At 53.2% G+C, this 12,031-nt stretch overlaps 3 protein-coding genes across 3 annotated transcripts in view; 2 read left to right on the top strand and 1 right to left on the bottom strand.

Annotated features, from left to right (window-relative positions):
• The window catches only part of LOC139585430 (erythroblast NAD(P)(+)--arginine ADP-ribosyltransferase-like), a 53,857-nt gene that overhangs the window by 9,490 nt on the left and 32,336 nt on the right, over positions 1–12,031 (top strand). The gene's annotated exons all lie outside the window — the stretch shown is intronic.
• Positions 4,061–5,654, bottom strand: LOC139585416 (NAD(P)(+)--arginine ADP-ribosyltransferase 2-like). The gene is made up of 3 exons (XM_071418172.1): positions 4,909–5,654; positions 4,392–4,411; positions 4,061–4,146 (listed from the first exon to the last, which is right to left on the bottom strand). Exons 1-3 carry the CDS (start codon positions 5,652–5,654, stop codon positions 4,061–4,063), a joined length of 852 nt encoding a protein of 283 aa, XP_071274273.1.
• Positions 10,995–11,741, top strand: LOC139585415 (erythroblast NAD(P)(+)--arginine ADP-ribosyltransferase-like). Its single transcript, XM_071418171.1, has one exon. It carries the CDS (start codon positions 10,995–10,997, stop codon positions 11,739–11,741), a length of 747 nt encoding a protein of 248 aa, XP_071274272.1.

The raw sequence follows: 12,031 nt of genomic DNA, 5'->3' as shown, positions 1-12,031 counted from the left end.
ACCCAAAGGGATTTCTGGGTGTGGTTCCTACTGAGTGTCCCAATATGCCAGATCACCTTTCCTGCAACTTCTGCTTTTTGCAGGCGCTGCTCCATCTGTGGTCCAGAACTTGCAAAAGAGCCTCACTGGAGTTTCTTTATCTGTTTCTTCATGGATTCTATCCACGTTCATCCTGATATCCACACTTCTACCCCCTTTCCTTGCTTTTACCCATTCATTTTAAGCTCAATCCTACATCTTTAAGGGATCTGAAACTTTCTATTCTCTTGCTTATTGCTCAGCCCCCATGACCCCAATCCCACAGTCCCATGTTCCCCCAGTTCTCCCCACTCCCCACTGCTCACTGAGTTTCTGTCACCCCTCAGATACCAGCTGGGGTCCCCTATCAGATGCCATCCCTGCAGGCACCTTGAGCCTGGGGATGATCTCTTGGGGGAGTGCCTGGGTGACTTCCCTGGATTGTGTGACTTCCCTGGATGGTGTGACAGGAGAAGTCTTGGACCCCCCAAGAAGGGTCCACCAACACCAGGAGATACCTGAGCCCAGGCTGGCATGGTGGCTCAGAAAATCCATTTGCCAGTTATCATTGGGAGTGTTTCCTCTTTCAGTGATGCCTGGAGGTGATGGTTTTGAATGCAAAGGGTTCTTTTGAAAACATATCAGGCATTGCTCTGTAACAGACCTGACAGTTTTGTCCTAAGGACACTGAAGATCTGAGGCCACAGACCTGTCCCCATCTCATCAATTCCCCAGAGCTTTGCTGGTGCTTTTCTCCTTTACAAATTGCAGCATCAGTTGGGGAGGGCCTGACCTGGTTATTGGGAATAACCTCTCACCAACCCAGCCAGCCACCCTCTTTATTGTGGGCTTTTAGATAAGCAGCCAATTTTCAATCTGCCCAACTCTATCCAGGCCTCACCTCTGGGGCTGAAATTCCTTTCTCGGGAATTAACACCAGCATGCTTTGTTGCAGAACCTCTCATGCAGCTTTATTGCAAGTGCATTAACCCACAATGATTTTTCAATCCGCAAGCTGGTGTGCCCTGGTTTGTAGTACGGCCACTTCTTTGGGCAGCTGGGTGTTATCAAGGAGGGACAATAATTCTTGTTCATATTTAATCAGAGATCCCTGTGCTGGTATTTGACTTTTTTCTTTCCAAATGGCTCCGTTGGCATGAGCAATGCTCAAAGCAGATGGCAAGTGAGTTCCTACGTTTGCATGGAACTGTGGGAGTGGGACTGGGGACTGGGCTGTGAGCAATAAGAGAGAGAAAGAAAATTTCAGATCCCTCAATAGTGCTGGACAGAGCTTATAGATAAATGGGCCAAACCAAGGAAAGGTGGTAGAAGTGTGAATAGTCAGGATGAACATGGATGGAATCCATGGAGAAACAGATAAAGAAACTCCAGTGAGGGTCTTTTGCAAGTTCTGGACCAAAGAAGGAGCAGTGACTGGAAAAAGCAGAAGTTGCAGGAAAGATGATCTGGCATATTGGGACACTCAGTAGGAACCACACCCAGAAATCCCTTTGGATGACCCTCCAGTACCATAAAAGGACTTCCAGAAAGAGGCAGAACCATGCAAATTATTTCCAGAGAAAGTGATGTATCTGCATTAGTTAAGAAGCCCCTCCTAATGAATATTTATAATTGTGGTGGATAAATACCCCATGGCAAAGTCCCCCCTCATGTGCAGGACCAGGAGAGATCTGCTGTGATTCCGAGCTGAGAAAGAATTCTGGCTTTCTGCTACCTCCATTTCCATCAGGGAGTTCACTCTGGCCAATTTCGCTACCAGGGGCTGGGGGACACTGGGGACACTTGTGGGAGGACATGGGACTGGGATTGTGGGGTGGTACCATGGGGGCTCCAGGGGGACATTGCAGGGGTAGGGGGTGACCTCTGGGTTTGGGTTGGGGTCCTGGGGTGACATGACATGGGAAATGGGACTCGGTTTGGGACTTGGGTCGGGGAGAGGGAGCTGGGGGACACTGAGGCCGGTGAGGGAGCAGCTTCAGGCATTTGGATGAAATCCCAGAGAGACCTGGTGTTATGAGAAGGGTGCAGAGGACTGGGAGCAGGCTTGAGTTTATGGGGAGCATGGGGGGGACAATGGAATGGTAAAAACAGGACTGGGATGGGGAGGGTGGCTGGTGGGGCACTGAGGGGACACTGGGGAGGTCAGGGATTGTTCCCAGGGTTTGGGCTGGGGGGCACTAGGGGGGGAAGGGACAAGGGACTGGGAGTGGGGTTGTGGGGCTGTTGGGCACAGGGACAGCACTGGGGGGAACACAGTGCCTTTAATACCCCTGGTGTTGCATCAGCAAATACATATCCATAAGTAGTCATACATATATAAAAATTTTCCTTTTAGATCCCTGGCCCATCCATGGCCTTGTCTGTCAGCTGACTTTCCCTTGCTGTCCATTGGTGGAGACCTTCCTCTGCACTGATTGGAGGTGAGGTGAGGCATGCCACGCCTCCCCAGCAACAGGCTTGGCCCTTCCCCAACTGCCCCATGCAAAGGGCAGAGGTACACGCCCTCCATCCACATGTCCCTGACAGCCCTGACGACCAGGGCCTTCTGGTGGCAACAATACAGAGGGGGCAAAGGAGACTAAGAGGAGAACAGAGGGTGTCCGAAAAACAAACATACCCATAAATTGACAAAACTTCTCTTTACGTACACACAGTATTCATCCCTTAATTGTGAGAGCCAATCATCATATTACCCATCTATAACAAAGCTGTGGCTTCTCCACTCCTGGAAGGGTTCAAGGCCTGGTTGGGCTGGGCCTGGAGCAGCCTGGCCCAGGGGAAGATGTCCCTGCCCATGGCAGGGCTGGCACTGGACGGGCTTTAAGGTCGCTCCAGCCCAAACCATTGCAGAGCCCCTGGGGCCGGGATGGGGCGGGGCGGGCGCTGGGCAGCGCCAGCAGCTCGTGCTGCCGCCTGCTGTTGGCACCCGGAACTGCACAGTGCAACTGATTTCCCATGCTCGCTGCTGCCCTCTGGTGGACAATTCCTGAACCACAACTGCCAGAATCCCCAAATCCCAGAACAGGTCAGGCTGGAAGGACCCAGAGTGGGCACCTGGCCCAACCTCCCAGCTCAGGCAGCGTCATCCCTGAGACCAGGATTGGGTCCAGAGCAACCCAGAACTGGACACGGCACTCGACATAACTGGACATGGCATTCCTGATGTGCCTCCCTGGGAAAGACAGGGGCAGGAACACTCCCTGACCTTCTGGCCCTGCTCTTCCTGATGCCTCCTGGATCCCTCCTGGCCTCAGGCCACATGGCCAGCTCCACTGGTCACCCACCAGCACCCCCAGGTCCTTCTCCAGAGCTGCTCCAGTAGGTGCCACCCAGCCTGGACTGGGGACTGGGGACTGTCCCTCCCCAGGGGCAAGACCTGCCCTTGCACTCTTGAACCTCCCTGTTTCCAGCCTTTAAGCTTGCCTGAGCTGAGGATATTGCAGGATGCTTTCCTGGTACAAGCCCAAGGGACAATGCCCCATTTGTGGCCATTGGGGCTGCATTGAGAGGGGTGATTTTGGTGCTGAATTGGGCTAAAACCAGCCCAAATCACCAACGCCAAACTGACAACTGAGAGTGCAGCACCAGAGATGGGCCTGGCCATCCATCAGCTGACCCTGGGAATGTCCAGTCTCCTCTCAGACAGAGATTCCTCTCCCCTGTTCCTGCTTGGAATGAAATGTGTGTGAGGTTCGTGCCCCTGGATGGGGATGCTCCCCAAGAGAGGAGGCTGAGCGAAAGAGACGTTCCCACGAGTGCTCTTCTGGGGAGTGACCTTGAGCCCTGCTTCAGAATTGTGACATTTTGCTGGCTGTGACAGATTTATTTAATAGAATTATTTTGATGGAATTATTTATTAAAATGGCTTTGCACAATGGCCTTGGTGGCCACACTGGCCCAGGTGGCTCTGCTAGACTAGTGGCTGAGGGAGTCTTGATGATCATGGTAGCCATGGTTGCCAAAGTGACCACAGTGACCTCAGTGACCTCAGTGACCTTGGTGACCTTGGTGGCCTCGTGGTTCAGAGGATCCTGGTGGCCACTGCCAGCACCATGGTGGCCTCGAGGCATCCTCTGAGGTGGAAAGGTTCCATGGGGATGCTCCCACCTGGGGGACAAAGACGGATGCCAGGGGCATCATGTGGGGAGTGAAGGGTGTGGGGACAGCCATAATGGGGAGTTAGGGGTGGCAGGCGATATGGGGCCGTGAGGTGACAGGTGACAGGATATCAAGGAGGTCATGGGGGGTTAGGGGCTAGGGATGTCCAGGGGTCATGGTGGGTTTAGGGGTGACAGGGTCCAGGGCTTGCCGTTGGGTTGACAGGGGGTGACCGGGGTTCAGAGAGGGTGTACCAGGGAGGGTCCTGGCCCACCTGCATTCAACACACAGGGCCTGTCCCAACAGCACTGCCTTTGGTGTGGAGGGACAGGATCAGTACAGGGGGTTTCCTGCCTCTGTCCCTGTCCCTGTCCACCCCTGGCAGTGGTGTCCCTGTCTCCTCCCAGATGTGAGGATCTCCATCCCTGTGCCCTGTCATGGGCCCGCAATCAGAGTCACCAGATTTGGTGTCCCCAGCATGGGGTGTTCCTGTCCGCAAACTCTCAGTGAGTGTCCCCCCTCCCAGTTCCCTGGCATGGGTGTTCCCTGCCCACCGTTGGCATCCCCAGCACTGGGTGTCGCTGTCCCCCCACCTACAGTGAGTGTCCAGAGCACTGAGTATCCCTGTCCTTTTCCCCAGCTGGGGACATCCTTGTCCCCCCACTCAGAGTGAATGCCCCTGTCCCCCATCCCCAGTCAATGTCATTGTCCCCTGTGCCTTATTATGTGTGTGCCCATCACCCCAGGCTGTCCCCTGTGCTGTCACCTCACAGCCACGCGCAGTTGTGTTTGCTGAAGGTCCCGGTGGAGCGGAGACTGATCCATGCTCTCTTCCCATTCTGGGTGACTTTGGTCACCTCAAAGGTTTCGTATGGCGGGATCAGCACCTCTCGGTTGCTCAGATAGAAGGAAAAACCCTGGATGTCCACGCCGTGGCACGTGCGAACCTCAAATATGGTGTCTGTTCCGTACTTCTGGGCGACCTCTTTGCTCAGCGACGTTGATGTGAATTGGCCAAACCGGACCCTCTGGCCACGCCGTGCCTGGAACCGGACATCATGGACACCCCGGAACACGTGGCGACACTGCCCGTTCTGAGCCTGCCTCAGTTTCACCAGAGCCTGGGTCAGCAGGAAATGCAGCGTTTTGAAGTGGAAGTTGTTCCGGTATTGCTGGCGGGAGTGTCCAGACGAACGCACGGCTGCGTTGAAGTCCTTGTAAATGTCCTTTGTTGTGTAGGCCATGAGAGCCACGGCCTGGGCTGGAGATGCCAGAGGGGACACAGGGGAGCCCCGCCTGCGCCACTCAGCCTCGGCCTTCACCCAAGTCTTGGCAAAGAGAGGATTCACCTGGAACTCAAATTTGTAGAGTGCTGGCAATGCCTTGGTCATGGCAGGGCCGCAGCCCCGGTACTGGTCATTGAAGGAGTCCTGGGCCATGTCCAGGGGCACCACCTTGATGGCCACCGTGGCCATGGTCATTGCCAGCAGTGCCAGGGTGTGAGCCAGGAGAGCCATTGCAGCGAATGGCCACTGAGAGCAGTGTGGGACACTGGGGGACAAAGAGGGACACACTGAGGGGACAATAAGAGCACATGGGGTTACATGGGAAGGGTTCCTCTATGAGGGGTTGAGGAGGGGAACTGGGGTCAGCCTGGAGCAGGACTGAGGGGCAGCTCGGGCCAGAAGACCCGAGGACACATCCTGGAATGCTGATCCCAAATCCTGGTGTTATGCCTGGAATCCCCAGGGTCCCTCAGAACTCCAGGACAGCAATCCCACTCCCATGGTCCCATGTCCCCTACCACTGGTTTCCCCCTAATGACCCCCAGGAGCTTGATCCAAGTTCTCAGGTAACTCCCTGTCCCCCCAGGAGTGACCTCCTGAATCCCATTCCTGTGACCCCTCCAGTGTTGTCCCTGTGCCCACTAGCACCACAACCCCACTCCCAGTCCCGTGTCCCTTCCCCCCTAGTGTCACCCCAGACCCTCTGCAGTTCCCCAGCCCAAACCCTGGCAACAATCCCTGACATCCCCAGTCTCCCCTCAGTGCCCCACCAGACCCCAGTCCAAATCCCAGTCCTGTGTTTACCCTTCTGATGTCCCCCCAATGCTCCCCAGGAACTCATTCCTGCTCCCTCACCTCTTTAGACCACTTGTGACCCCAGGGCCCTCAGGAACCTCATCCAGATTCCCAAAGCCACTCCCTCACCCACCCCAGTGTGTCCCTCAATGCTCTCCCACACCCCAGTCAAGCTCCCAGCCCCATGATCCTTTTGGTGGCACCCCAGGACCCCAACCCAAATCTGGGGATCCACCCTTGTCTCCACAACGTCCCACTGGAGCCCCCATGGCCCCACTCTGCAACCCCAGTCCCGTGTCCCTCCCTCAAGTGTCCCCAGTGTTCCCCAGCCCCTGATACCGAAATCAGCCGGAGTGAACTCCCTGATGGAACTGGAGGTATCAGAAAGATGGAATTCTTGATCAGCCTGGAATCACAGCAGATCTCACCTGGTCCTGCAGCTCAGGGGAGATTTTGCCATGGGGTATTTATCCACCACAATTATAAATATTCAGTACAATCAGCTTCTTATCTCATACAGAAACAGCACTTCCTCAAGAAATTATTTGCATGGCTCCACTTTTCTCTGGAAGTTCTATTATGGAACTGGAAGGTCATAAAAATGGGGTCTCTGAGGGCCATTTTCACTGACTGCCCCAATATGCCAGATGACCTTATCTGCAATATTTGCTTTTTGTAGGCGCTACTCCTCCTCCTCCTTTTTGTGTTGCCAAAAACCCTCACTGGAGTTCCTTTACCTGTTTCCCCATGGGCTCCAGCCATGTTCATCCTCAGTATCCACCCATTTTCTTCCTTTTCATGCTTTTGCCAGTCCGTCTTTAAGCTCTATCCAGTGCCTTCAGGGGAAATGAAACTTTCTGTTTTATTTTTCTCAACTGAGACTTCAGGTGACCTGTGCGGTGCTTTTCCTAACAACTCAATCAGCCACGATTGGCCCAGGTCAATGTGGGCTGTGGTAGCAACTGCTCTCCTCATCCAAGAGGCCAGGAAATCCAATCTGGGACAAAAGTTTGTGGGATATACTCTGCTCACCGCAACTGCAAGAAGATGTGGAACAAGGGGCGGAGCTCGGTGTGTTACAAAGAGCTCTGGAATTGGCAGTGAGAGAAAGAGCAAACATTGGAACTCACTTGCCATCTGCTTTGAGCATTGCTCATGCCCGTGGAGGCACATGGGAAGAAAAAAGTCAAATACCAGCACAGGGATCTCCGATTAAATATAAACAAGAATTATTGTCCCTCCTTGATAACACCAAGCTGCGCGGAGAAGTGGCCGTACTGCAATCCAGGGCACACCAACTTGTGGATTGACAAGTCATTGTGGGAAATAGACTTGCAATAAAGCTGCACGAGAGGTTCCACAACAAAGCATCCTGGTGTTAATTCCTGAGAAAGGAATTTCAGCCCCAGAGGTGAGGCCTGGATAGAGTTGGGCAGATTGAAAATTGGCTGCTTATCTAAAACCCACAATAAAGAGGGTGGCTGCATGGGTGAGAGGTAACTCCCAATAACCAGGTCAGGCCCTCCCCAACTGTTGCTGCAATTTATAAAGGAGAAAAGCACCAATGCTCTGGGGAATTCATGAGATGGGGACTGATCTGTGGCCTCAGATCCTCAGTGTCCCATAGGACAAAACTGTCAGGTCTGTTACAGAGCAATGCCCAATATATTTTCAAAAGAACCTTTTGCATTCAAAACCATCACCTCCAGGCATCACTGGAAGAGGAAACACTCCTAGGGTTTACTGGCTGTGGGAAATGGAAAGATGGAAACTTCCACGCATTCAGAAGGGTTTGATCTGCAGCCTTGAACGGAGCTTGAATTGGTGTAAGAATAAAGTACACAGACATTAAGTAGAAAAATCCTAAATCGATGTTTCTCAAGTTGTGAGTAAGAATATGCCTGAAGTAAGTAAGAAACTGTATTGGGCAAAGATGGTGAAGGGTCTATAGTACAGAAATGTGATTGCATAGAGTAAGTGAAGAGTTTAAGAGTTATAAGAGAAGCAAAGGTGTGCACGTGAGTTAGAAGCCCATTGGGTAAAATCATCAGCAGTGCATTGGAAGTGAGTAAAGGCGGTAAGTTAGAAAAGCAAAATAACAGTCCATTGGATTAGATATTTATGTAGTGTCTTGCAACAAAGAACTTGTGACTACTTTGTGCTATTGCTGACTGCCTGCTCCTCTAAATTCCCATGGCCTCTGAGACTGATGTTTATCTGAGCAATAAATGCTTCTTAGCCCAATGGCAGTCACATCTCTTCATTAAAAGTGGTGGCAATGATAAGTGGCAAAAGGAACTTCTGAGCTACCACGCCAACATGGGCTCAGGTATCTCCTGGTGTTGGGGGATCCCTTCTTGGGGGGTCCAGAAGTTCTCCTGTCACACCAACAAGGCCGGGGAAGTCACCCAGGTGACTTCCCAACCACTCCTCCAAGAGATCATCTACAGGCTCAAGGTGCCGAGAGGGATGTTATCTGATAGGGGACACCAGTTGGTATCTGAGGTGTGACAGCAAGGCAGTGAGCAGGTGGGAGAGGGGCTGGGGGGAACTCTGGGCATGTGGGACAGTGGGAGAGTGGCAGCAGGATTGGAGTGTTGAAGGGGGGTGAAAGAGGAGAAAGAAAAGGAAGTTTCAGTTTCACTGAAGACTCTGGGTAGAGTTTAAAGACTGACTGCCTAAAGCAAGAAACGGATGGAAAAGTGTGGATATGCAGGATAAAAGTGGAGGCGACTGAGAGCAACCACCCTCTTTATTGTGGTCTTTAGATAAGCAGCCAATTTTCAATCTGCCCAACTCTATCCAGGCCTCAACTATGGGGGTGAAATTCCTTTCTCAGGAATTAACACCAGGATGCTTTGTTGCGGAACCTCTCGTGCAGCTTTATTGCAAGTCTATTTCCCACAATGACTTGTCAATCCACAAGTTGGTGTGCCCTGGATTGCAGTACGGCCACTTCTCTGCGCAGCTTGGTGTTATCAAGGAGGGACAATAATTCTTGTTCATATTTAATCAGAGATCCCTGTGCTGGTATTTGACTTTTTTCTTTCCAAATGGCTCCGTTGGCATGAGCAATGCTCAAAGCAGATGGCAAGTGAGTTCCAATGTTTGCTCTTTCTCTCACTGCCAATTCCAGAGCTCTTTGTAACACACCGAGCTCCGCCCCTTGTTCCACACCTTCTTGCAGTTACGGTGAGCAGAGTATATACCACAAACTTTTGTCCCAGATTGGATTTCCTGGCCTCTTGGATGAGGAGAGCAGTTGCTACCACAGCCCACATTGACCTGGGCCAATCGTGGCTGATTGAGTTGTTTGGAAAAGCACCGCACAGGTCACCTGAAGTCTCAGTTGAGAGAAATAAAACAGAAAGTTTCATTTCCCCTGAAGGCACTGGATAGAGCTTAAAGACGGACTGGCAAAAGCATGAAAAGGAAGAAAATGGGTGGATACTGAGGATGAACATGGCTGGAGCCCATGGGGAAACAGGTAAAGGAACTCCAGTGAGGGTTTTTGGCAACACAGGAGGAGCAGCGCCTGCAAAAAGCAAATGTTCCAGATAAGGTCATCTGGCATATTGGGACAGTCAGTGAAAATGGCCCTCAGAGACCTCATTTTTATGACCTTCCAGTTCCATAATAGAACTTCCAGAGAAAGGTGGAGCCATGCAAATAATTTCTTGAGAAAGTGCTGTTTCTGTATGAGATAAGAAGCTGATTGTACTGAATATTTATAATTGTGGTGGATAAATACCCCATGGCAAAATCTCCCCTGAGCTGCAGGACCAGGAGAGATCTGCTGTGATTCCAGGCTGATCAAGAATTCCATCTTTCTGATACCTCCAGTTCCATCAGGGAGTTCACTCCAGCTGATTTCGGTATCAGGGGCTGGGGGACACTGGGGACACTTGAGGGAGGACACGGGACTGGGGTTGCAGAGTGGGGCCATGGGGGCTCCAGCAGGATGTTGTGGAGACAAGGGTGGATCCCCAGATTTGGGTTGGGGTCCTGGGGTGCCACCAAAAGGATCATGGGGCTGGGAGCTTGACTGGGGTGTGGGAGAGCATTGAGGGACACACTGGGGTGGGTGAGGGAGTGGCTTTGGGAATCTGGGTGAGGTTCCTGAGGGCCCTGGGGTCACAAGTGGTCTAAAGAGGTGAGGGAGCAGGAATGAGTTCCTGGGGAGCATTGGGGGGACATCAGAAGGGTAAACACAGGACTGGGATTTGCACTGGGGTCTGCTGTGGCACTGAGGGGACCCTGGGGATGTCAGGGATTGTTCCCAGGGTTTGGGCTGGGGAACTGCAGAGGGTCTGGGGTGGCATTAGGGGGGAGGGACACGGGACTGGGAGTGGGGTTGTGGGGCTAGTGGGCACAGGGACAACACTGCAGGGGTCACAGGAATGGGATTCAGGAGGTCACTCCTGGGGGGACCGGGAGTTACCTGAGAACTTGGATCAAGTTCCTGGGGGTCATTATGGGGAAACCAGTGGTAGGGGACATGGGATCATGGGAGTGGGATTGCTGTCCTGGGGTTCTGAGGGACCCTGGGGATTCCAGGCATAACGCCAGGATTTGGGATCAGCATTCCAGGATGTGTCCTCGGGTCTTCTGGCCCGAGCTGCCCCTCAGCCCTGCTCCAGGCTGACCCCAGTTCCCCTCCTCAGCCCCTCATAGGGGAACCCTTCCCATGTATCCCTGTGCCACCTCACTGTCCCCTCAGTGTGTCCCTCTTTGTCCCCCAGTGTCCCACACTGCTCTCAGTGGCCATTTGCTGCAATGGCTCTCCTGGCTCTCACCCTGGCACTGCTGGCAATGACCATGGCCACGGTGGCCATCAAGGTGGAGCCCCTGGACATGGCCCTGGACTCCTTCGATGATCAGTACCGGGGCTGCGGCCCTGCCATGACCAAGGCGTTGCCAGCACTCTACAACTTTGAGTTCCAGGTGAAACCACTCTTTGCCAAGACTTGGGTGAAGGCTGAGGCTGAGTGGCGCAGGCGGGGCTCCCCTGTGTCCCCTCTGGCATCCCAGTGGCAGGCCATTGCTCTCATGGCCTACTCAATGAAGGACATTTACACGGACTTCAACGCAGCCGTGCGCACGGCCGGGCGTTCCCGCCAGGAATACAGAAATAACTTCCACTTCAAAACGCTGCATTTCCTGCTGACCCAGGCTCTGGTGACACTGAGGCAGGCTCAGAACAGGCAGTGTCACCAGGTGTTCCGGGGTGTGCGTGACGTTCGTTTCCAGGCACGGCGTGGCCAGAGGGTCCGGTTTGGTCAGTTCACATCGACGTCGCTGCGTAAAGAAATTGCTCTGCGATTTGGGACAGACACGATATTCCAAGTGCAGACATGCCATGGTGTGGTCGTCCGTCAGTTCTCCAAGTATCCAACAGAGGAAGAGGTGCTGATCCCGCCATTCGAGACCTTTCAGGTCACCCAAGTCACCTGGGATGGGAGGAGGACATGGATCTGGCTCCGCTCCGCTGGGACCTACAGCAGATACAACTGTGCATATTAATGAGGTGACCACAGGGCACACCCTGGGAGGATTCGGACTCCTACTGTGGGCATGGGGACTCCCATGATAAGGCTCAGAGGACAATGACACTCACTGGGGATGGGAGACAGGGCTTTAGGGGCACCCACAGTGTGTGGGTGGACAATGACACCCACAGCTGGAGAGAAACACAGGGATACCCAATGCTGGGGACACCCAGTGACAGTGTGGGGACAGGGACACCCAGTCCTGGGGACAGCCACTCTTGGCTGGGGACACACATGACACGACACAGGGGGTTTGGGGACACT

Source organism: Agelaius tricolor, unplaced genomic scaffold, assembly GCF_023055355.1.
Source record: "Agelaius tricolor isolate 1412-34295 unplaced genomic scaffold, bAgeTri1.0.p SCAF_78, whole genome shotgun sequence".
Taxonomy (NCBI): Eukaryota; Metazoa; Chordata; class Aves; order Passeriformes; family Icteridae; genus Agelaius; species Agelaius tricolor.
This window is presented reverse-complemented; position numbering and strand designations above follow the sequence as displayed.

Coding starts and splice junctions, on each gene's coding strand:
- LOC139585416 (XM_071418172.1), bottom strand. CDS start 5,654: ATGGCTCTCCTGGCTCACACCCTGGCACTGCTGGCAATGACCATGGCC. Junction 4,412..4,908: donor AAACACAACTGCGCGTGGCT/GTGAGGTGACAG, acceptor TGTTGAATGCAG/GTGGGCCAGGACCCTCCCTG. Junction 4,147..4,391: donor GTGGGCCAGGACCCTCCCTG/GTACACCCTCTC, acceptor TTTGTCCCCCAG/GTGGGAGCATCCCCATGGAA.
- LOC139585415 (XM_071418171.1), top strand. CDS start 10,995: ATGGCTCTCCTGGCTCTCACCCTGGCACTGCTGGCAATGACCATGGCC.